The 26,565-nt window shown below is 38.4% G+C and overlaps 1 protein-coding gene across 9 annotated transcripts in view; it reads right to left on the bottom strand.

The window, feature by feature from the left end:
- inpp4b (inositol polyphosphate-4-phosphatase type II B) overlaps positions 1-26,565 on the bottom strand; it is a 578,351-nt gene that overhangs the window by 25,717 nt on the left and 526,069 nt on the right. For all 9 annotated transcript variants that reach the window (XM_017717647.2, XM_037538633.1, XM_017717648.2 and 6 more), the window contains 3 exons: positions 21,983-22,158; positions 13,284-13,407; positions 3,741-3,867 (listed from right to left, as the gene is read on the bottom strand). In XM_017717647.2, the coding sequence (XP_017573136.1) occupies positions 3,741-3,867; positions 13,284-13,407; positions 21,983-22,158 (427 nt within the window). The remainder of the gene's footprint in view (positions 1-3,740; positions 3,868-13,283; positions 13,408-21,982; positions 22,159-26,565) is intronic.

The following is a 26,565-nucleotide window of genomic DNA, read 5'->3' as shown; positions in this document are numbered from 1 at the left end:
ATATTAGCGTTACCTATAAATGTCCAGACCCTGGGTGGAAGAGACAGTGACATTAAGAACTAATACACTACTGAAACACATCATTTTTGCAATTTAATAAGCTTTTTTGTTTTAATGAAAAATATATCATATATATTATTATATTTATGTCTACAAGTTCTGTGAACTAATGATGTAAAAAATGAAAATCTCTGGCCACAATCACCAAAAGTATAATTGGAAAAAAGAACAACTTGAAAAAGAACATCTTGCCACCTTTCCATGGGGGCGGATCTATTCTTTGGGGTTGTGTGGCATCCGGTGGCAAAAGAAAAGACTGCAGGGGTAGATGGAAAAATGTATTTCACTAAAAACACAAAAGTTAGTCACAGTTAGAAACTGAAGCTGAAAGAATTGTTGGCTTCCACATGTGACAATGATACAAAAACTCCCTACTTCAAAAAGCTTTTGGAATGGCCCTCACAGTCTGCGACTTAACCTTCTTTGAAAGTGCACACGTAAATTTTAAACATGCTGACCCAGCAATATTTGAGACCAGAAGTGCTCTGCAAGGAACAATGGGTGAAAAGTCCTATAAGAAGAATAGAAAGACTCCGCAGTTGCACAATTCTGTGCAAACTGTGATGATTGCCACAGGGGGTGTTATTAAGTACAGACTTCTGCATGTCACAATAACTATTTTATTATTATTTTATGTTTTAAATGATTCATATACAAAGTTGCTGTGCCATAACATTTGCTGTGTTCTTAAAACTTGTGAACCAAACAACATCCCACAGCCCTTTGGATGTGATTAGTTAGACAAAATGGAAAAAAAAAACCTTGATCTAACCAAAACATTTGGGCCACATTAACCCTTATAAATATAGAGATTTGTAATATTACAAAATATACAGTATTTTATATGTATTTATACATATATGCACGTGAGCAATTATTTGCCAGTGTTTTACAGTGTTTATTCTGTCTAATCACTTAAAGGAGGAAAACCATGACAAATGACAGATATGTCACATGTAGCCAATGTAACAGGCCACACAATTTATTCTGTGAAATTCGGGCCGGATTCAAAACCAAAAGAAGGAAAAAGAGAAATCCAACCAAAATAAAAAGGTCTGTGGACAGCAGTGAAGCAATGCCATAATTTTCTCTGTCACTTTCCTCCCAGGTTGCCCACAGATATGTAACTGTTCAACTTGTGTTTATCTTGTGTGTAACCACACACCAGTAATTATTCCCAATTGTTTTATGTTGATCCTTCCCAGTATAATTACCCCTTGCCTTTGCTTTGTGTGATCTCTGACCCTTGTAACCCTTCTTTTCACAATGTTATTCCTAACATTGGTTAGCCCTGTTTGCTCTTTATTATCCATTTCTTTCTGAGTATTGGTTGTATTTTCTTGTGACATCATTGGCACATACAAAGTCAGGGATAAAAACCATTTTAGACTTTTAACTGATGTGGATTTTAGACTCAAATGCTTTAATCCTTTTGCTTAGAGTGATCTTAAAACCTGAATTCTGTTTATGTAGATAAAACAAATGACTGAACAGTACATTTGGTCACTACATGAACAATAATAACACTACTGAAACTATCAAATGTTAAGGATTGTGACCGTTTCAGTAATAACTCAAAAATGCTAGCCAGTACATGACTAGCAAACCGGCTTTGAACAGTTGTACACACATAAACATAATTATATATATTATATATTTTTCATTAAAACACAAAATTGACTTAGTTCAGTTTCAGTAGTGAATTAGTTCTTAATGTTACTGTCGCAGCCAAGGGTCTTTTGCCCAGGGTCTGGACATTTATAAGTGACTCTAATATTGTCTATACTATTGCCCTAATAAAATTTAAAAAGAAATCTTCATTCCTTCAGCTGCTGAGTTCTTGTGGAAGGAAGGAAAAGGCCTTCTCTTTATTGAGCATCAAATGGCAAGACGGTTCCTGGTCAACCACAATACAAATATCATCTCGAAACATCCCTTTTTATTCCCCTCTGGGGTGATGAGGTAATCCCCCACCCCTTTTACACAATGCCATACCATTTCTAGTCCCCACCATATCCAAACCTTACACCTTTTTTGATAAACCTTAAAAACATATATAATGTCTGTTTTTTAAAACCCAATCTGGTCTGACTCTTCCCAGGCTGCTCCCTCTTTACAGGGCCCTCTTTAGCAGCTCTCTATAGGGCGTCTTACACAACCCTCCAAATACGTCTAAGAGTGGCCCTCAGCTATATTTTTTAACTGTCTTATGATCCAGCTCTCTTCTGTGAATTAAAAAGTTCACCCCTCTCAGGGAGTCCAGTGCATACAGTCCATAGTCTGCTCCCCTATATTATCTTTTTAGGAGGCCTCTGAGGTCCCTGGTTTTATTCAACGTTTTCCATCATTTCAAATTGATTCTCAGATTTTGGGACACATTTTTTTCAAAATAATGGGATCTAACTGCTCTCCAAGTGGCCATGAGGGACAGGGATGCAGTTTCACTTCCTGCTCTAAAAGCTTTAGCACGTCCAATTGGCCTGACTGCATGTCTTTGGACTGTGGGAGGAAACCGGAGAACCCAGAGGAAACCCATGGAGACACGGGGAGAACATGCAAACTCCACACAGAGAGGACCCCGGTCACCCGGCCGAGGAATCAAACCCTAACCCTCCTTGCTGTGAGGCGACAGCGCTACCCACCACGCCACTGTGCTGCCCCGTGTTTCACTAATGACATTAAATATATTTATTTAAAAAATTAAAATCATGATAAATCTATTTTTTTCACTTAAAAAGCAAGTAAAAAAAAACAACATTAAAGTTTAACTTTAGGGGTTAATTTGGGTTTAAATAGATCAAAACAATCTATTAACATAACAAAACATAAAACATATGAATATGAATAAAGACTGAACACTGCAATATGGACTGCATATCAACACAGACTGTAATTAAACAACCGCACTTGCACCCTGCCTCCTCATGTTCATCCATGTGACAAGTAGCTCCTTTAAATCATATTTTAAAACTTTAGCAAAGTATGTCTATTTTGGTCTTTTTATTGTATGTCTATGATTATTACAAATAACAACCTGTGAGCAGTTTTTTTTTGAAAGTTTAGTGTTCCTCATTGTTTTGTAGCTCCTCTTTCCTCACTCCGCTTTATCAAACACTCCTAAAATCTTAAAAATCACCTATAAATTGTTCACTCCTATTCACAGCTCATCCATAGTGGCTGGAATTTTCTCAACAATTTCCCAACACGCCCCCCAAAAGATTTAAAAGGGTTTTAAATCATGCCAGAATTTCACAGAATGAACTGTGTGACATCTTGCATTGTCTCTGAATTTCCATTATTTGTTGTGGCTGTTCTTCCCTTACGTGAACAGACAGGACAAACACCTCAAAAACATGTCTCATGGAGTAATGAGGGAGAAATTTCAAATTGAATGTTTTTGTTACAGCCATCAACAGGCACAACATCTACGTGTTAACGATATGCTGAGAAGATCTGTATGGAGCTTGCACAGGCACAGGGCAGCAATCGTCAGCTAGAATCAAACCTTTCATGGTTATGTGTAATACACATACAGTCAAACCTGTGTGTACATAAGAGGTTTCTTCATATTTCACATGACTGTTTTCACACTATCAGACCTATCAAACTATTAAACTTACACCTTCCTGCTCTTTCACTATACTTGTGTGTGAGTGTGAATGTGTGTGTATGTGTCTCACCGTCTCCCGGTGACAGTGGGCTGCAAATTGGTGGGGTCATCAGAGGCTGCTTCCGTGATTCTAAAGGTGACTCTCTGTAGGTCAGAAATGCCCACCTCCATATCCTCCAGCATTCCTATCTCCTCACCTGAAATACACACAGACCAGTTACTACTGCAGGAACACACACACATGTACACACAGACAAGTTACTTCTGTAGACACACACACACACACACACAAATAAATACATACAGAGAAGTTATTAATGCAGACACACACACACAGACAAGTTACTAGTGCAGACACACACACACAGACAAGTTACTAATGTAGACACACACACAGAGACAAGTTACTACTGCAGACACAAGCACACACACAGACAAGTTACTACTGCAGACACACACACAGACAAGTTACTACTGCAGACACACACACAGACAAGTTACTAATGTAGACACACACACACACACACACACAAATATACACAAACAAGTTACTACTGCAGACACACAGACACAGACAAGTTACGAATGTAGATAGACACACACACACACACAAAATACACACAGACAAGTTACTATGGAATGGACACACACATAGACACACCTGTTGGACACAGGTCTACATACCATCACATACTAATACACACTCATGTGCACATACTACTAAACAGACTCACGTTCACACATGCACGGGAACTTGCCTCTAGGCACACACATACACACAGACACACACACACACACACACACACATACACACACACACACACACACACACACACACACACACCCGAGAGCACGTAGTAAGATTTTCCATGTATTGTACTCAGTCTTATCTTGTTTTCTTAGTGAAGAAAAACAAAGGATAAAAGACTGTTCTGCTCTGTAGAGCAGGTCTAAAACAAGGTGAAAAGTTACATTTTTTACATAGTTAAACAGTTTCTAGGGGAATGAGCTGTAGGTCAATTCATACTCTCACAGCAAACACATCAATCAGAATGACAATTTGCTGTGATTCACTTTTACTATAAAGTTTTTTTTTTCATTGTGTTTCTAGATTACTTAGTTGTACATAAAAGTCACAGAATTCACACCAACAGTACTGTGAAGTCAGAGACCACAAGGCAAAACAGCCTTTGAGTATATGTGGTTCATTTTTCAGGAGATATTTCTGCAGAGATTATTTATAATATAATCTATCTGTGTAAGGAAGCAGAATGTCAAAGGAAAATAAGTGGAAAAAACAAAACTGGAGTTCAAAAACTGATTAAAAGACACAGAGACCTGGTAGATCACCAACACTGTCTCCATCAGATAAACAGCACTCAAAGCTTCCGTCTTTGAGAGCAGAGGAGAAAATCAAGCTGCTTCAGATCTGAAAACATCCACAGGTGTTTCTGTCCATCCTTCCACTGTGAGAAGACAACACAACACTGTGGGTCTGAAAGAATGTGTGGCTGTCAATAAGCTGTTACTAAGAAATGGAAATCGGAATTACGCTTTGGGATTATTTGGATTGTGAGAACCAGAAAATTTAACCAAATGTGGAAAAGCATCCCTGCAAATTTCTTGAAAAAACAAAGCAAGTCTACTAAAAAGAATGGAACTCGTAATAAACATAAAGGGTGGATGCACAAAATTCTGAATCATATTTCAAATCTTAATATATATCCAAATTACATTTAGTTGTTGAGGCTTCTATGGAATTTTAGGGTTCATATGTTTTCTGCTTTTTTCTGAATATTTTGTACTTAATTTTACTAAAAATTTAATAATGCACAGTACTGTACAATATTTTAATCACACTCTAGATTGACATAAAATAGTACTGTCTCCAAGCATATATGGACCATTTTACTGAATTAGGTCAAAATGTGGTACAGTAGTAATATGTTTTGATTCTTTGAAACCCAAGACATTAATTAAAATACTAATTGAGAAGCTATATATATATATATATATATATATATATATATATATATATATATATATATATATATATATATATATGTATATATATTTTTTTCTACTTCCCAAAGCCAAATACCTACATTTAAACTTAAAAATAATACTTACATTTTTTCTAGAATATTTAAAGTTATTATAATTAGTTGATTTCTAAAGTTGAAAGATTTATTAACTTATTTTTCATTAGCTTAATTTTAAAATAAAAAAAAAACTTTAAGAATTTTTAAAACAAAAACTGCTGTTTCATATTTTCAGTCCAGAGGCAGAACCTTATTTTAGCTACACTTCCGCATTTTAGAGCAGGAAGTCCTGTCATGGCTACATGTTGAACAGTTAGACCTCATTATTTTAAAGTAAATGCATCTCAAATTCTTACTGTGTAACATTAAGAATTGTCACTACCGAAAGACATTTTTTGCAATAAATAAGTAAAAAAATAAGTCAAAAAGTAAACTTTTTTGTATTATGATTTTATGTGTGCACACCTGCTCAAAAAATGGAATGTTCAATCATTGGTTCTAATAAAATAAACATAATTAAGATACAGGGTCATCTAAAAGATTTAGCTCTAAGTTTAGCTCTTCAGTTTAAAGTCCAACAATAGTTTTCAGCTCTGGCTTTGAATCAATTTTGTATAACAATCAAGAAACAACACACAGTAAAGCTAATCGGGATAAAGTTCAGCTCCACACACACACTTTGTGAACACTTCTGGAGATCCTGTGTGGAGCAGCCCTGAGGGCAACAAGTTATGAAACATAACGTCCAGAGTGCCAGCACTCTAATAGACTTTTTTCTCCTTTGGTATACTGTTGGGAAAATACTGTGTGTCCTCATATGCGTGACGGTTTGTTTTGTATATGAAATTGTTGCTATGAGAGAGCTTTAAATTTACTCCCACATGGTCAAATTAGATAAAGGCTCACATGTAAGATGTACCATTAAGATTAAGTGACCCTTATTAGTTCCACAATGGGGAAATTTCACCTCCACATTTAACCCATCCGTGAAGTGAAACACCACATACACACTAGTGAGCACACACACACACTAGGGGGCAGTGAGCACACTTGCCCGGAGCAGTAGGCAGCCCTATCCGCAGCGCCCGGGGAGCAGTTGGGGGTTAGGTGTCTTGCTCAAGGACAAATCAGTCATGTGCTGTCGGCTCTGGGGATCGAACCGGCGACCTTCCGGTCACAAGGCTGGATCCCTAACCTCCAGCCTATGACTGCCCAATGCACACACTCATCATCTAACCTGGTTTTCTGTGCAAGGAATGAACAGTGGAGTCAAATGGTTGAACTCATTTGACCTACCAGGTAATAAACAGCCAACACTTGAAATGGAATTCCACAGGTTTTTCATTTTTTTTAAATATTAAATTGTTACCATGTAGAGTTAGTTAGTTACCAAGTTACTCTGAAAAGACTTGATCTATAAAGGGCCTATGAGGCTGGAGATTTTCATTCCAACAATACAGGAGCACAACTAAGTGGTCTAAACTGAGAGACCACCTGAACAAACAACTAGAATCAGGTTAAGCCATACCTACAGTCCCCACCACTGTATTGGCACCCCTGGTGAACATGAGCATAACAGGCTGGAAAACATTCTGTATTGCTGAACAAAACAGTTTAAAATGTCCATTTGCACTACCAAAGCAATCATTAGGAAGTTTAAAGCAATTGCAGATGTTAAGAATCTGCTGGGAAGAGGGCAAATGTTTATATTGACCCCATGCATAATGAAGGGGAACAGACATTAATTAAGTCATGGGGTCAGAACGTCTTCCAAACTACAACCACATGCTACTTACATAACCAAAAGCTGTTTAAGAGGGCTGCCAAAAAGCCTCTACTGTCAAGAACAAACTCAAGCTCCTACTGTTTGCCAGACATCACAGGAACTTTCAGTGGGACTGTGTTCTATGATCAGGTGTTACCAAAATAAAGCACAGACACAAAGATAGTCATGCAGAAAAGTAACTCAACCCCTCTGTGAAGTGTGTCTGTGGATCTGCTATGTACCTCAGCCAGGAAGCTTAAACTGGGCTGTAACTGTATCTTCCAAATAGAATTATTACTATGTACACAGAGAAGTAAACATCAAAATCAACACAAAAATGGTTCACTGACCGCAAAATCAAGGTTTTGTCATGGCCGTCCCAGTCTCTTGACCTAAACCCCATAGAAAACCTGTAGGATGAGCTGAAGAGGAGAGTTCACAGCGTGGACCTGAAGATTCTAGAGAGGTTCTGTATGGAGGAAAGGCTTCAGATCTTTTGCCTTATGTTGTCCAGTCTCATTAAGTATTATACACTATATGAACAAAAGAAATGGGACACACCACTTAATAACTGAATTCAGGTGTTTTATTCTGTCCCATTGCCACAGGTGTATAAAATGAAGCACCTAACCATGCAGTTTGTTAATTTAGGAACCACAGCAACTCAGCCACGAACTGGCAGATTACAGAGCACGGTCACTGAGTGCAGAGTCGCAGAGTGTGTAAATGCAACGCTCTGCTGACTCAGTAACTGCAGAGTTCAACCCTCCTCTGACATCAACATCAGCAAAACAACTGTGCACCAGGAGCTTCATGGCATGGGTTTTCACAGCCGAGCAGCCGCATTCAAGCCTTACATCACCAGGCACAATGCCAAGATGGAGTGTTGTAAAGTGGCGCCACTGGACTCTGGAGCAGTGGAAATTTATTCTGTGGAGTGATGAAGAACACTTCTCTATTTAGTCTGAGCCTGAGTTTGGCGAATGCCAGGAGAACATTACCTGCCTGACTGCACTGTGCCAGCAGTAAAGTCTGATGGAGGAGGGATAATGCTATGGAGTTGTTTTTCAGGGGTTGGCCTAAGACCCTTAGTTCCAGTGAAGGGAAAAAACTTAATGGTTTCACTAACCCAGACATTTTGGACAATTGTATGCTTCCAATTCTGTGGGAACAGTTAGGGGAAGGCCCTTTTCTGTTCCAGCAAGACTGAGCTCCAGTACAGGTCTATAAAGGCATGGCTGGATGAGTCTGGTGTAGAAGAACTTGACTGGCCCACACAGAGCCCTGACCTCAACCTCATCTAACACCTTTGGGATAAAATAGAACAGAGATTCCGAGCCAGGCCTTCTCATCCACCATCAGTGTCTGACCTTCTCATAGACACACTCCAAAATATTGTAGAAAGCTTCCCAGAAGCGTGGAAGCTGTTGCAAGGTGCAAATGAGGGATGAACTCCATATAATGAGAATATTAAGAATATTAAGAATTATTAAGAATTTGTTTTTGTTAATATTACAAATAAGAGATCAAAAGAATATGCAATAAAGAATGGTTTTACAGCCTGTTTTGCTCATGTTTATCAGTATTTAATAATAGCTACAGAGGTCACTGTAGGTTCATTGATGGTTTTGCATAGCAAATATATGCGGCTATTTTTGCATTGTAGACATTGTGACCTCTGGTTCCTATTGCCAGCACTGTAAAGAAATCTAAGCTGATAAGCTTCTCTACAAATGAATCACTTCACATCAAACCACCTTGATGAAATTCTGCTTTAGACCATGCATCACGGGTTACTGACTGCATAGTTGGTGTGAGGTGTGACGCATGATTGGGTGGTTCAGCAGAGGTAAGTAGAGGAAGCTCATAAAGTCAGTGCTTTAAATTTACGACACTGCAATATTACGTCAATGGGCTGCACAGGAACAAAAACGCTACATCAGTTCTTGCCATAAGAAACAATCTTTATGGCAGTGTATGGCAACTTTTCATTGTAAATGCATTATAAATGCATAAAAAACTAAAATGTACCTTTCAGGGTACAAAAACGGTCACTGTGCTAGTAGCCTACAGGTTACGTATTCAATAAACTGTTCCATATTCTGTTCCAATTATTATTTTCACTAAAAACAACTCTGCTCACCCTATCTTCCAGGCTTTTGATTTTATTTTTATATTTGTATGCTGCAGGGAAAGCGAATGTTGTGCACCTTTAAAATTAGGGGTGTAGCAATAGACTCAGCCCACCATTCAATTCTATTCATAATGCTGCGTTCATGATCGTTCAAAAATCATTCAAATGATGACTACAATACGTTGTAGGCTTTGCACGGATCAAGGAAAGCAGATTTTTTCCATTATTTTGTTACATGAGTCTTCAGATGTGCAACTGTATGGGTCCTTTATTGTTGTATTTAGCACACATTTTCAGTGGAAAACAGGTCTAGACTGCAAACAAGCCAGTGTAGCATTTGCACTTTCAAATTACATAGACAAGCTGTTGTAACAAGTACAGAATGTGGTTTGGCCTTCTCATGCTGAAATAAGCATGAACATTCATGAAAAAGAGGTTGCCTATAAGGCAGTATAGGTAGCTCCATAAATGTTCTCAGTGTTAATGGTGCTTTCACAGATGTGCAAGTTCCCTACACTCCCTCATACCATGACAGATCCTTGCTTTTGAACTTTGCACTGGTAACAATTTGGATGGACCTTTTCTCAGATAATCTGAAAGGCTGACTTGTCAGACTGCAATACATGCTTCCACTGTGCACCAGTCCAAGAGCTTTGGCACAGCAAAACTGACGGGTGCTCCTGGATGTGGCTGACATATGTGTCATATCTTCTGCAGACACAATGCATTATGGAAACACACAGATGGGCGGAGGATATTCATCACTACCGTCACCGCTGGCAACAAAAGCTTCCACCAACAGACAGAAAGGTCTCTAGAGGAGCTGAGACAAACGACAGTTGAGTTTTTTCGTGTAAAGTTTTTTTTTGGGAGTGGAAAGGGAAGAGGTCCAAAAATGACATACTTTCTGCACTGCTAAATGATAAATGCCATACCAGAACCCTTACTCAAACGCTTAGGATTAGAGTGGACATGCTTGTTGCAGCCTGTCCTCGTTGTGATTTACTCGCTAATCTTAAAGCTGAAGCAGCTTTTCAGAAACATGAAAAAGATCTCTTTCAAGAAAACATTGTTGCTGTCCCAGAAAATAAAACAAAAACATTCCCAAACTTTTAATGCACGTTCATGTAAAATGATTTTATTCCACCTAATTTTGGAGCAGTTCTCTCATCATAAACATTTCACAGAATGGAAATAGGACTGCTGCTGTGTTTAAATGATGAAGACTGAATTACAAAAAAAGGAGATACATGTTTTTTTTTTCTAGACAGCAACAATATGTAACAATTACAGCTGCTGAGCAGATGTTACATGGGAACAGAGTTCAGACGAATGCAGATCTTGAAAAAGGTCGGATTTAATCTTTACCAGAGGGAAAAACAGAATCGTAGCCAATACATAGTCCAGGAAGTCAAAACACTGATCAAACCATATAGGCAACAGTACAAAACGAACAAGGCAAAAACTTGAGAAACGATCGAAAAACACAAAGAGGCAAACATCCAAAAAAAATACTCAGTAGATCACAGGGATACAATACTTCGTAAATATTCCTATTCTAAGCCCGGGCTTAAATACTAACTAGCAAAGGTCATATGACCTAGTCCACAGGTGATCAGCGTTAGTAATCTGGGGATTAGGAACGCTGATAGGAGCACCGTGCTTGGCTGTCAGTCACGTGTGTCCCCTGTGACTCATGGGAAATGAAGTCCAGACTGAATGCTTGACAGCAGAATTGCTATGCATGTACCTACTACTGGCTACCGCTAACTTGCCAATTTATCTACCAAAATAAAAAAAACAGTTCACTAACATAATAAATTAACATAATAAACTAAGTCAGAAGAGTAGCAAAAGTTAGAAGAGGAATGCGGAGAACCGTATAATGAAAAATCACGTAAAATATAATGAATACATTAATTCTAGAAGATGAAATTTTTGGTAAATTTTGAAATTTTTAAAATATTGAAGATGCAACATTTGTGTGAGGGCTATTGTTAGTGCAAATGAAAGAGGTTTGGATATAACAGTTAAGACTCTACATTAAGCAAGCTTTCCAGTGATATATGACATGAAGTGTGGGTGGAGCTAAGCCCCTGTTACAGTTGCTACCATTTGGAAAATACATTTCAACGTGGATGTAAATTGACTAAATATGCTGAAATAAACATATTTAAACAGTTTGTACATTTTTATGATTACAGTTTAAGGGGCAGATTGATTCATATCTTGCACTATTCCAAATGTTAAAAAAGTGGCTATTGCCATTTAATAATAAACAGCAATAGTGCTTCAGCAGCTATAAACAGAACAAATGGGCAGTTGCTGCTATACAATGTAGTAAAATGTAGCAACTTCATTTCTAGGAATTTCTTTCAATTGAATGTCTTAATTAATTCAATTTTTCTCAGTGAGTAATAATTACATAAGAGAAAATAAGTCATTCATTTGATCTAAAGAGTTTGAAATAGGCTTTCTTACAAAAAGCATGTGAGTTATATTTTTACATGAAACAGTTTTTCACCACTGATTCATTCTTGGTGGGTGTTCATCTGAAAGAAACGCATTCTGCATTTATAAACCCCACATCAGACATTTTCAGTAGAACACCTGAAGTTATACTGGTTTATTATTCAGTCATCTTTCTCTATGTCTGGTGCTCAACACTACACAGAGACATGGTGACAAAAGAGTTACTTTCACTACTACGGTGTTTAGTAAAATTAGTAGTATGTAAGTATATTTTGAATACTAGTGGAAATGCTTAACTAAGTTTGTTTTTAGCATGAATTATGGATCATTGATACTCTTTTATAAGGTCCGTTAAAATTTTAACTAAGCTGTTCTGATTTGAATCAATCTGTCCCTGAGATATTTATTTTCATGAATTTGTCCAGACTTTGTGTGAAGAGAAGAGAAAATCACTAACACCATAGAGAATTAAAGAGTGACATCAATTAAATTGCTGCCAGCAACTGACCATAATTACTGAACGTTCTTTCTATATTGTTAGAAATAAAGGTTCTGTGCAGGTACATTTTTCGTTCATTAAGGTACAAACAATGTTAATGTTCCCTCAAAGGTACAAGAGTGGGTTTAAGGTCCAATTGCGTACCTTAAATAAGTTTTTCTCAGGCGAAAAGGACATATTAGTACCTTTTCATAATCTAATGTTAACCTAAGGTTAAAAAGTGAATTACTGCTGACCCCACATTTTAGCAGAATTCTCCAGCACTTTTCGACCTAATCTGCCACATGGCATTTGGAAATTACAATACATAATGCTGATGCTGAAGCAGCTGCCGATCGGCTTCTATTAAAAGTGAATTCTGTGTACAGGTTTTCTGGTCTTCAGGGGAATTCCACCAATTTTTAACCAATTTATTTAACAACTCTCTGACACAGACATAGCTTTAAGAAGCTTTAAACTCCTCAGTGGTTCCTTTTACCACCACTTTGATCTGACTCATTGATCTGACTGTACATTTGTCTAGAACAGTGTCTTTCAAACCCAACCACTCTGAATGACTTTGTAAAAAATATCAAAAAAATGTCTAAAATTGTTCTCTGAGTTAATCCACCATATGCTACAGATCAAATAGCTGCAGGTCATAGGGCAATAAACCTGTCTGTATGAGTGTGTTTTGTGTGTTGTCAGACACATGTGCTTACTATAAGTGCTGAGCAGACTTTCGAACTGAGCCACCACTCCCACTGAGTGCAGCTGTCTGAGGAAGCCCTTATCCTCGATTCCGGCATAGAGCCGCATGACAAAACCGCAAGCTAATGCAGCCAACTGTGGAGAGAACACAAACAGAAGAACACAGAGAATTTCGCATTATTCTTACAGGAACTATGAGCAACTAAACAGAACACCAAATAAGTCATCTTCAGTGGTTTCCCCAAATTAAATAAAAATGATTCTCACTGCCTCTTTTGACAGTCAGGCGCTCTGAACACAGAATACAGGATGTTGGACTTCTAGTAACAAATTCTAGCAAACCTTTTCCCCTCTGACCAAGTGCTTCATCACTCCCTAGACATCAGCATTTCTTGTAAGCCCTGTTTTTAATAATAAATAATTGCTAAAAAACAGCATTTCCTTTATACCTCTTTGTCTTTTTAAAAAGACCCATGATATTGATTGTATTTTATTTTTTTCCTGTAAGGTCTATTTACCACACTTGCATGATTTTATGCACCAAAATTAGTTAAAATGTTTTAATTCTCCAAACTCAACTTATCTCTTATAATTAAACAGGCTGTTAATTGTTACTGTGCTGCCTTTATTTTTATAAATGATCTCAGTTGTAACTAGCTGACACTGTATTTTGCCTCGTTCAAAGTGCACTCAGGGCTGTAACACTTTACAACTTCAGCGTGAGTGGACAGGGCTTAACCACTGTAGGTTGAATTAAACAGTTACATATAAGTAAATATGCAAGTTTCTTATGACATCAGCAGAAACAAAGAATTCCAACAGGCTGTTTTTGCAGCATAATAGACTTCATGCAACAGTTTGTTCCACCATTACGCCACAACATCACATTTTGTTCACAAACATTGTATCACTCCACTAAGACGCCGTTGCTAAGCAATGACTTTGACAGCTGTAGGAGACGCTCAAGCCATTTGAACATTTTTGCTTCTTACTTTGTGCACAAACAGAAAATGGACACTTTTAACATCACATTTGACTGACAGCTGATTTTGGTCAGAAGATGAAACAACACTAAATTACCAAACTGTCATCAACACTGAGCAGCTTTTCAATTGGCAGCTGTGACAGAAGAACTCCTGAACAACCTGGAATCAGCCAGAAATGAACCCAATACCATTCGCCAAACAAAATGCGCTGGAAGATACTTTACAAACTGGCCCAAAAACAAAAACAAAACAAACAAAAAAAACAACAACATTGATATAGATCTAGTAAAAAATGACAACATTGAGCTAAACTTGATATTGCAGCAGTTTTACGGCTCAGTCTGTAACAGTTACATCAGAAGGCGGGGATCGTTACTCTGACGTAGCAACAAGCTGCTTGTTAAGGAACTATAATTTGGTGGAAGAAACTGTTGACATTAAAAAGTATTAAATGACACGTTCACGGCCCAATTTATTAATTTATTTAACTGCTGTATAAAAGTAATAGAACACACGCGGTTGTCTGTTATCACGACCAAATCATAGCCGTGATGTTATTTTGTGATCAAACTCCCTCTCGTGTTCTATCACTTAAGTATGGACTGGGTAGTGATTTTGACATTTTAACAATGTTTAAATATTTCTTTTGAAAAAAGTTTCCCATCATACGAGCCCTTCAATAGGCTGTAGCAAAATGCACCATTTGGTTCCCTTTTGAGAATTCAATCCGTTTTTTCTATGCAATTATTGCAATTAGTGTCAAATCCACATAGAAAAATATAAGGCTTTGATTTACTTTAAATGGCTGAATGCATAAACACGCAGCATCTGTACTACAGACAAAACATTTGCTCTGCAGTCATGTAATAATAAACAGCAAATGGTAGCAGGCCATTAAACTGTTTTTCATTTATCTGCTAGGAATGCTTTCAACTAGAATTATAATGGGGCTGCACCCTCCTGTTACATAGCCTGAAGCAAAAAATAATAAACAGAGCTGGCAGAAGACAATTAGTGATCAACGCCAGTGTTTAAGAGCACAATCAGTTCTTTATAGATGTTACTCAACTGCTCTCTCTTCTACTATAATCAGTGAAACACAGGAAGAAGTTGATTTAAATTGTTTTTGAGGTTTGAATTGAGGTCATCTAGATGGTCACAGGAAAGAAATGATGATACACTACTGGAAATATACAAAAATATGATTTAATCTCACCACACCATTTACAACCTGAATCAAATTTTAATTCCAGAGCAGGATGGAGTCTCTAAAGTGACATGCTGATTTTTTTGGTGACACTTTGTTTGGAGTGGTCCTATGTAGATGAAGCAGTCGAAGAAGCAGTCGTGAAGTATCTGCATACATTACAGTAAATATCTTGCAGATGTCCTGTTGATTCATTACTTACATTAAGTAGATGTATTGTTAATATGTTACTTTCATTACACAAAACCTAAACTTACCTAATCATACCCAAAACCTAACCCTAACCCTGGGCCCATCCTAACCTTAATCCAAAACCTAATCCTAACCCTCATATGTTTTTGACATGTTAGTGAGAGCCTGTTGAGTGTTTGTTTCATCTAAAAAAGACCACTCAAAATAAAGTGTCACCATTGTTTCAAATAAGACGTGGGCACAAATTAATATATTGTGGCCACAAGTTAAGCTTCTTGCGGCTATGAAATAATATATCGAGTCCACATGGTGATAGGAAACTTAACTAGTGGCCTCAATATAATTATCTGTGGCCATGAGAAACTGAACTCAGCTTGACATATTAACTCGTGGCCTCAATATGTTAATTTGTGATCATATGTTAATAACCACCATGTAGTCTGGGCTCTGTAGTCTGGTTCCTCTTCTCATGAGGCTGAAGTTGGTATTTATCTTAACGGTACAGCAGCAACAGCTGTGCTGTTTCTAATCATTGGAGCCCTAATCGTGAAGAAAATGAGCGGGTGCAGGACTGCAGCATTGTTTATTGCCTTGTAATTAACTAAACTTACACTGCTCAAACTCAGACTCACTTCCTACATTTTATGACAAAGAAATACAGTCAACAGAGTCGTAAAGTCAACAGTGACTCCCAGTCAACACTGAATCCCAGACATACAGGAATTGGGGAACAGTTTCTTTTGGCATTGACTGCCCCTTTACTACTTAGAGGCCTTTGCCAAATGCAACAGATAATAGCAGCACATCAGTAAAATAAAAATAAACAAACACTCAGTTTCACATGTCATTTATTTTATTTACGATTATTTCCAAACCACGTACTTAAATCTAGTGTTGTATACACTCTCACTGCTGTGTATTAGTACAAACGTATTCCACATCTACTGGATTTGCCTCAGATGGAAGCTGGCCTGAATCATTAAAGACACACTTATAAAAACAGATTTCTAATGATTAAAAGAAAACAAATACAGCTATTCATAAAGTCCATAATTCATAAAGAAGCTTACAGAGCAGCCACTGGTTGAAAGTGCTTTTTGTTTTCAAGTCTACAACAATCAAAAAAGGTAAAAATTTGAATATGTCCCTATGGTTTGAATTATATGCAGAACAGACCAAAAGAAACTGCCCAAAGTTACTTGAAAAATTTCTGGTTCCATTGACTTACATTAACGTAAAATGTTTTTTCCTCTCTTGTAAAACTACCATTTTGGAGATGCAAGGTTTCATATATATATATATATATATATATATATATATATATATATATATATATATATATATATATATATATACACACCAATCAGGCATAACATTATGATCACCTCCTTGTTTCTACGCTCATTGTCCATTTTATCAGCTCCACTTACTATATAGGTGCACTTTGTAGTTCTACAGTTACAGACTGTAGTCCATCTGTTTCTCTGATACTTGGTTAGCCCCTTTTTACATTGTTCTTCAGTGGTCAGGACCCCAGAGCAGCTAATATTTGGGTGGTGGATCACTCTCAACACTGCAGTAACACTGATATGGTGGTGGTGGTGTGTTAATGTGTGTTGCGCAGGTATAAGTGGATCAGACACAGCAGTGCTGCTGGAGTTTTTAAGCACCTCATTGTCACTGCTGGACTGAGATTAGTCCATTAACCAAAAATATTCAGACAACAGCGTACTGTGGGCAGCGTCCTGTGACTACACAAACTGTGCAGCAGCAGATGAGCTATCGTCTCTGACTTTACATCTACAAGATGGACTGACAAGGTAGGAATGTCTAATAGAGTGGACAGAGAGTGGACACAGTGTTTAAAAACACAACAGGCATAATGTTATGCCTGATCAGTGTATATATCCATTACTAATCCTTGTTTATATAAGCCCTAATGTGAAAAATACAAGAAGCTTTTAGATTTCCATAGCACAGAATGTGTATGTAGATGGTTAAAGTGAAGTGCAGACATCCAGACATTTTGTAGCCAGAGTTTGCACTTGCAGCGGCTGGGAAACAGCGATGGCATGAAACAGATAGAAGAACTGGATTAAGCTAGCAGGGTAGTGCTCTGACATGCTCGCTAAGCCTGATAATTAGAAACCCTACACAAACATCTCACATGTTGTAGAAACCACCAGACCTCATGCGTAAATAATAAGCTTCAGGAAAAACTGTTTTATTTGAACCAACCAGGTGATTACGTTTGAACTCATTTGGAGGTGACAGAGTTGAAGAGTTGACTCCAGGCATTTTGACACGCACAGTCATGAGTCAAGAGTTGATCTTGACTTCTAAGCAAGTCGTCTTTTGTAGTCGACTCTCATCAGTAAAGCTCAAGGCTCAAGGTGTTTCCAATCCATGCAAATATGATATTGTTGTTGTTATTATTCTTATAAGTTCTTATAATAAATTCTTATCAAAAAGAAAGTGAAAGGGTATTTCACCGTTTACTCCCACCCACTTGGGAATATGGCATCAACAATTCAAAGCAAACAAAGAGATCTATTTGATAAGCCTTGCACAAGAGTGCAAAGAATTTCTACCATCTGTGTTAGAAATTAACTTGCTTTGCTTTCATGTGCAATCAGCAAGGCACTGCACTGCACTCTAAATGCGATTTCCGTAACAAGAATTTAAACATGCTTGTATTCTTGCAAGAGAAGTGTTAAACAGACAGCAGTGTTGGCAGCTGTAACTCTTAAAAAAGAACTTCTGACCCATTAATACCTATGCTTTGAAGCAGAATATGGCTAACAGCTTTTAACAGAATTTATCCATTTATCTGACAAATCCACACCACACAGTGCCCTACAATATCCTCCACTGAGTCACTAGTATTAATTTCCTGGCAGTTATAGCACTCAGATCAACTAAACTTTTCTTTTTTGAAATTGCCTTTATTATATAATTTAATATATATACACACACATTGATCACTGAGTTATGAACTCTACACTAATGCTGGGTAGCATCTTCTTTTGCACTCAAAACAGCCTAAATTCTTTGAGGCATAGATTCCACAAGATTTTTTAAATATTCTTTGAGTTTGGATTCACATGGTCAGCAACAATATTCAAAAAAGCTCAAGCAATTATTAACTGGCATTAACCATGATTAACCATTACACCACCTCCACGTGCCTAGACTGTTGACACAAGGCAGGATGGGTCCACAGATTCAGATCCAAGTTCTGACCCTACCATCTGTGTGCCTCTGTAGGAGTTTAGAGTCTATATTTTTCCAGTCTTCAAATGTCCAGTTTTGGTGAGCCTCACTGCAGCCTCAGCTTTTTGTTCTTGGCTGGCAGGAGTGCAACATGGCCTTCCGCTGTTGTAGCCCATCCACCTCAGGGTTCATTGTGTAATGCATTCACAGAGGCTTTTCTGCTCATCACAATTGAGTTATTATCTGAATAACTGTAGCAAAGTGCTTCTGTCTGCCCAACTGCTGCTCACTGGATGTTTTTGTTGCATCATTCTGAGTAATCTTGGAGACTTGCATTCTGATGGCTGATGTCAGCATTACTTGAAGCAGCTGGCTGTATCTGCTTCCTTTATAAAGTGCACTGCTATCATATACATACACACACACACACACACATATATATATATATATATATATATATATATATATATATATATATATACACTGCTCAAAAAATAAAGGAAACACTCAAATAACACATCCTAGATCTGAATGAAATATTCTCATTGAATACTTTGTTCTGTACAAAGTTGAATTTGCTGACAACAAATTCACACAAAAATCATCAATGGAAATCAAATTTATTAACCAATGGAGGCCTGGATTTGGAGTCACACACAAAATTAAAGTGGAAAAACACACTACAGGCTGATCCAACTTTGATGTAATGTCCTTAAAACAAGTCAAAATGAGGCTCAGTATTGTGTGTGGCCTCCACGTGCCTGTATGACCTCCCTACAACACCTGGGCATGCTCCTGATGAGGTGGCGCCAACTCCTGGACAGTCTGTGGTGCAACGTGGCGTTGGTGGATGGAGCGAGACATGATGTCCCAGATGTGCTCAATCGGATTCAGGTCTGGGGAACGGGCGGGCCAGTCCATAGCTTCAATGCCTTCATCTTGCAGGAACTGCTGACACACTCCAGCCACATGAGGTGTAGCATTGTCCTGCATTAGGAGAAACCCAGGGCCAACCGCACCAGCATATGGTCTCACAAGGTGTCTGAGGATCTCATCTCGGTAGCTAATGGCAGTCAGGCTACCTCTGGCGAGCACATGGAGGGCTGTGCGGCCCTCCAAAGAAATGCCAACCCACACCATAACTGACCCACTGCCAAACCGGTCATGCTGAAGGATGTTGCAGGCAGCAGATCGCTCTCCACGGCGTCTCCAGACTCTGTCATGTCTGTGACATGTGCTCAGTGTGAACCTGCTTTCATCTGTGAAGAACACAGGGCGCCAGTGACGAATTTGCCAATCCTGGGGTTCTCTGGCAAATGCCAAGCGTCCTGCACGGTGTTGGGCTGTGAGCATGAGCCCCATCTGTGGATGTCGGGCCCTCATACCATCCTCATGGAGTCGGTTTCTAACCGTTTGTGCACACACATGCACATTTGTGGCCTGCTGGAGGTCATTTTGCAGGGCTCTGGCAGTGCTCCTCCTGCTCCTCCTTGCACAAAGGCAAAGGTAGCGGTCCTGCTGCTGGGTTGTTGCCCTCCTACGGCCTCCTCCACGTCTTCTGATGTACTGGGCTGTCTCCTGATAGCGCCTCCAGCCGCTGGACACTACGCTGACAGACACAGCAAACCTTCTCGCTACAACTCGCATTGATGTGCCATCCTGGATGAGCTGCACTACCTGAGCCACTTGTGTGGGTTGTAGAGTCCGTCTCATGCTACCACGAGTGTGAAAGCACCACCAACATTCAAAAGTGACCAAAACATCAGCCAGAAAGCAGAAAGGTACTGAGAAGTGGTCTGTGGTCCCCACCTGCAGAACCACTCCTTTATTGAGTGTGTCTTGCTAATTGCCAATAATTTCCACCTCTTGTCTATTCCATTTGCACAACAGCTGTGAAATTGATTGTCAGTCAGTGTTGCTTCCTAAGTGGACAGTTTGATTTCACAGATGTTTGATTTACTTGGAGTTATATTGTGTTGTTTAAGTGTTCCCTTTATTTTTTGAGCAGTGTACATATATATATGAAGAATAAATAATGACAGTATTAATTCACATTTGGACTGTTATACAATCATATGCAAAAGTTTAAACACCCTGAATCACTCGATCAAATTATATGAAAATACGTTAATCCAACCTCTACAATAAGTATTTATTTACTCAATTTATTTATTATTTATTCAATTTGATGGAAAAACATAACATTTTTAAGCATTTTGTGAGTCCAAACTTTGCCTTTATTACAGCTTACATTCTTTAGAGTATAATTTTTTTTTATCTACAAGAATATTTCTTCATGCATTTAGTATAAAAATACATGTTTTTTCTTTTCTCCCTCAAGGCTGAAAGATTTAAGTTCTGTTTATCTGATGGGGACAATTTTGGTGCTCTACCAGGTCTTGCATGGTTCTGAGGAAACCTGTTTTCTGTGAATCTCTTTTGGAAACTTCTTGTTTTTGTCATTTATTTTCCGTTCACTCTCCCTGTTCTTATGTAAGTGGATTATCTTATGTCGAGTCAGTTTAGCCATTTTAAATGCACATGAGAAAGAAATTCGCATTGTAGCTAAGATGTTTTTGGGATCTTGCTTGAGTGAATGCTAGTGTCTCTTTAAAAGGAAAAAAAGGTCAGCGACACCTTAGGGGAACAGCTTTTGTTAGGAGAACATATCTTTAAAAGGCCCATATCTGACATTTTTTGTATTTTATTTTTTCCTCTGCGGTCTGCTTGCAACATTTGCATGGTTTTATGCACCAAAATGGTCACAATTTATTTTTACATGGCCATAATTACAGCCTATTTTTGTCCATTTAAAACATGCTATTTTCTTCACTGTGCCTTTAAAACAGATTTAAGATGAATATCCTGTGTTCTGATTATGTGTCCTGTATTGTGCCTCATTCAAAAACAGTTCTCATAACTTTAGTGTGAGAGGGTGGGGCTGCTGTAGCCTGAATAGGTGGATATATGTCAGTGAGTTGGTTCTTCTGATGAAACAAGCAATTAATTCAATAGTAGTTTAGTTTTCATTAGTGTACAGACTGGGGAGTAAACAGCAGTTTTGTTTACATTTGTTACATTTACAAATTTGGTGATACTGAGTGATACTGACCGCTTGGCTGAATACGGTGTCTCGTCTCTGCTGCAGCTGCAGGCCATATGGTGTGCTGCACGATGCTTTCTGTAGGAGCACGAAAGTCATGGACTTGCTGGCTCTCTCAGCCACCTCACTCACACAATCCTTCAGGGCCACCACCAGAGGACTGAGTTGATCCCTCCAGTCTGTGGCTAAGAGAGAGTGAGAGAGTGAGAGTGAGAGAGAGAGAGAGAGAGAGGGGGAGAGAGAGAGAGAGAGAGAGAGAGACAGAGTGAGTGAGTGATTGAGAGAGAGAGAGAGAGAGAGAGAGAGAGGGGGAGAGAGAGAGAGAGACAGAGTGAGTGAGTGATTGAGAGAGAGAGAGAGAGAGAGAGAGAGAGAGAGAGAGAGAGAGAGAGAGAGAGAGAGAGAGAGAGAGAGAGAACAAATACACACACATACTGAAAGAATACAGTAAAGACTTGAACCTGATAATAAAGAATGTTAATCACATGTAAATGTAGTTGAACTATCCACGCTCCACCCACAGATATGCTCTGTGCCCACCCCCCCACACACACACCCAAGACAATAACTCTTCCTTTATTATAATCTTATTGTCATTCAATTCACAGTTAATAACTGTGTGGATGCCATACAAAGTACTGTGAGCAGCAATGATGCTGAATACTCAACCCACCCACTTCTCACTAGGTTGAATGCCATTTTTCTAACATTCTGTAAAATGCTTGCTGTCTTTACATGTTAATGTCAAGTGTAGTCTTTAGCAAAGCATGCATGAGAAATTGTTGCATTTTTCACTACCAAAAGTAAGTAATCTGGCTGCCTTTGAGGGCCAATATCTTACATGCCATTCATCAAGTTTTGATTGAGCTCTCTTTGAATACTCTTTCCACAAACTTGCAATCATGAGATTCATCTGCTTGGGGAAAAGATCTGATGCACAACCTTACTAAAACATTCTTCCACACATGACAACCGAAAAAAAGACTACCAGCATCAGTAAATGAATACTCATGACACCTGTAATCATTAATGGCATGAAAAAAATAGAATATGATAGCAGATCTGGAGGTCTGCATAACTGAAAACAATCTTATCCACACTAAGCCTACCATAAACTGCACATCAAAACTGACAGCAAGTCGCTCTTCCCTTGCTAAACTGCCTTTGAGTAATGTTAGATCACTGTCTAATTTTTTGGCCTTGCTGCAGCACATAAGAACCATTTCAGTTGCTCTCCAGTTAATCTAGGATGTCTTTCAGTTTTAAAAGTTTGGCTTTTAGGGTTTCATGTGACAAACCAGTTTTATGTATCTTTGTGTATCATCCTCCAAACATTACCAGGGCTTTTAACAAAGTATTTTGAACTGATGTCATTGGTGATACTTGATTATGATCTGATTTTACTAGATTGTGATTTTAATATCACTCTAAAAAGCACAAAAGCAGTGATGAATAAAATTTTACCTATATTAAACTCAAGACAGTACAATGTTGATACATTTGTTCCTGTAACGGGGAGCAAGGAGGTGGACGCATGTGCTGAGATAAGCAAGATTTATTAAGGGCAAATCCAAAATCAGGGTCGAGACAATCCAGGGTCATAGAGCCAACATGGATAGATCGGGGGGCAGACATGACATAAACCAGAATACAACAGAACAAGCAGAACAGAACAAACACCACAGCAGATAACACCAACAGAAACCAATACAAAGATCAGCACAAACAAAGGGCAAACACAGGGCTTAAATACGACACCGGGAAGACGAGGGACAGGTGAAAACAATCAGGGGTGGAGTCACAAAACAAGGGGCAGATACCAAAACAAAGAAGCATGTGGACTATACCAAAACACAAACACATACAGGACTGGGAGGGGCCAATCGTGACAGTTCCATATTTGTTCCAAAACAAGTTGGGAGCATATTTACTACTGTTTTGCATGAAGTGTGCTTTTAATAGTTAAGAAATATTCAGTTACATGTTTAGTGCCATTTCTCAGTTATACATGTCTTCAACTGTGCAACAGTATGAAGTCTTCATTATCACTTCATAATCCGCCACGTTTTCAACAGGAAACACCCAGGCCAGTCTGGCACCCTCTGGCTACACAAACATGTTGTTGTAACTTGTGTGGAACATTTCTTGGCATCATCATGAAATAAATGAGGACATCCTTGAAGAAGACAGTGTCTAAAATGCATACGTTGCTCTGAAATGTGTATATATCTTTTAGTGTTAATAGTGCTTTCACAGATGTGCAAGTTACCCTTGCCATGAGCACTAATAAATCACTGCACCACAATAGACCCTGGCCTTTAATGTCACACTCAAAACAATCTGGATGGTCCTTTACTTCTTTAGCCTGGAGAACACAACATCCATTATTTCCTTAAAGAATGAGAAAGGTTTCCTTGTCAGACAACACTACATGTTTCTATTGAGCATTAGACCATTTCAGATGAGCTTAAGCCCAGAGAAGTTGGCAGTGTTTCTGGACATTGCTGACATATGACACTAACTGTACAGACTACAGTCCTAATGTACATTTGTGGAAGCTATGAACACTGTTTATTGACAACAGTTTGTAATTTTGCAGTGATCAATGTATTTGAAAAAACACTGCAGTATCTGATTATAAATTTGATCTAATCATAACATTTTAGAGGCTGTTAAAGCCAACATTGAAAACCCTGTGCATTCTTGAATTTTTATTAATGAGTCACTGAGTGCATCCATTACCCAGCCTACATAGATAAATGACTTGGTAAACTATTTTAACAATGCATGCTCTGCTGTGTTAGACACGATTTCGTCTGTTAAAACCTGGATCAAGCCTTCAGTAAATTCCTCTTGGGTAAACAGTGACATTATTCAATGTAGACAAGCTGAATATAGTTGGAAACATTCTAAATTGCATGTGCATTACATTTGTTGACTTTTTACAATAACTGGTTAGAAATACAAACACTGCTTAATTTAGTAATCTGATTACTGATGCCAGCATAATCCAGCGTTTTTATTTTGTATACTGACCTTATTGTAAGTAGCGCCCCTTCCTGTTTATGGTTCCTGTTTTAATTGATTGTGAACAATTTTTTACATTTTTCTAACATTAACAGGATCAGAGATAATATAAGGGCAGTCATGGGCTGGAGGTTAGGGAACCAGCCTCGTGACAAGGATGGTTGCCGGTTTGATCCCCAGAGCTGACAGCACATGTCTGAGGTGTCCTTGAGTAAGACACCTAACCCCCAACTGCACCCCAGGGGCTGTGGATAGGGCTGCCCACTGCTCTGGGCAAGTGTGCTCATTGCCCGCTAGTGTGTGTGCTCACTAGAGCATATGTGGCGTTTCACTGCTTGGATGGGTTAAATGCGGAGGTGAAATGTCCCCGTTGTGGGACGAATAAGAATCACTTAATATCTGTATGCACTTTTCCTGTGATGTAGTAACAACTGTGCGATATGTACTTCCATCTTCTAGTCCCTTTGATGTGATCCCCACTAAAATAAACGTGTTGAGATCTGTAGCGCCTTACATGCAAGCTACTGTAGATGAATCTCTCATTTCAGGTTGTGTCCCTGACTATTTTAAAATAGCACAGGGGTGGGGGCTGGTGGGGGGCACTCCACCTTTTTGTAAAATTCCAATCTGGTTTTCACCTGGGACATGGTACTGAGACGGCCCTTCTTAAAGTCTTAAATTGTGTCTCAGTACTGTTGGATTCCATATTTCTTTTCCTGGTTTAATAGGTTTCAGTAATATTAACATTATTATATTGGTATATCAGGAGCTGCCCTTGAATGATTTATCTCATACTTAACAAATAGGATATCTGCTGTGTTTGCTCGAATAACTTTTACTATTTCTCTTTATTTTAACTATTTTGTTTTTCCTTGTGAAACACTTTATGGCTTTTGTCTGGAAAAGTGCTATAAAAGATAAAAAGATAAAAACTCACTTTTTTTACCTACTTAATTAGGTTGTGTGCATTTACACATTTTCACAAAGAGGTCTCGAAATCCCCCAAACCTACATAGCTAAGTCTGAAGTATTCACAAACAACCAAAATAAAAGCTCCATAGGTACCCATTACTTTTGAACTGGTCATAGAGCACCCTCTAGTGTCTCACAAATCCAGAAGACATAACTCTCCTCAGAAATTCCCTGGCTGAACAGTTAACGTTAGCACAGGAATTCTTGGCTTACGAGCTAGAAACATTAGTATGTTCAGTTAAAGAAAACACATTTTGCAACTTTTACACATTTAACACAAAATGTGTTAATGTTTATTTCTGTGCTCAGTTGTTTTGTGTCTGTTGTTTGGTGTCACTTTTTTTCTTTAAAAATAGGAAACAACATGTCCTGGGTTTTAACTGGGGTGGAGGATTAGGCCTGATGGAAAGTCTTACTATGACATAATCTATGTATTGATGAATGCTGTTTTCACAATATATTTTGTTAGATTTAACCCTGTAGTTTTCCACATGTTGTACTAGGCAGCTGTCTTTTAACGTCAATATATGTTACTGAAGTGAACAGAAATTATATAAATGATTTTTTACACTGAAGGCTGCCACATTCTCAGG

The sequence above is a fragment of the Pygocentrus nattereri genome, chromosome 5, assembly GCF_015220715.1.
Source record: "Pygocentrus nattereri isolate fPygNat1 chromosome 5, fPygNat1.pri, whole genome shotgun sequence".
Taxonomy (NCBI): domain Eukaryota; kingdom Metazoa; phylum Chordata; class Actinopteri; order Characiformes; family Serrasalmidae; genus Pygocentrus; species Pygocentrus nattereri.
Note: the sequence above shows the minus strand (reverse complement) of the source record. Positions and strands in the feature narration are given on the sequence as shown.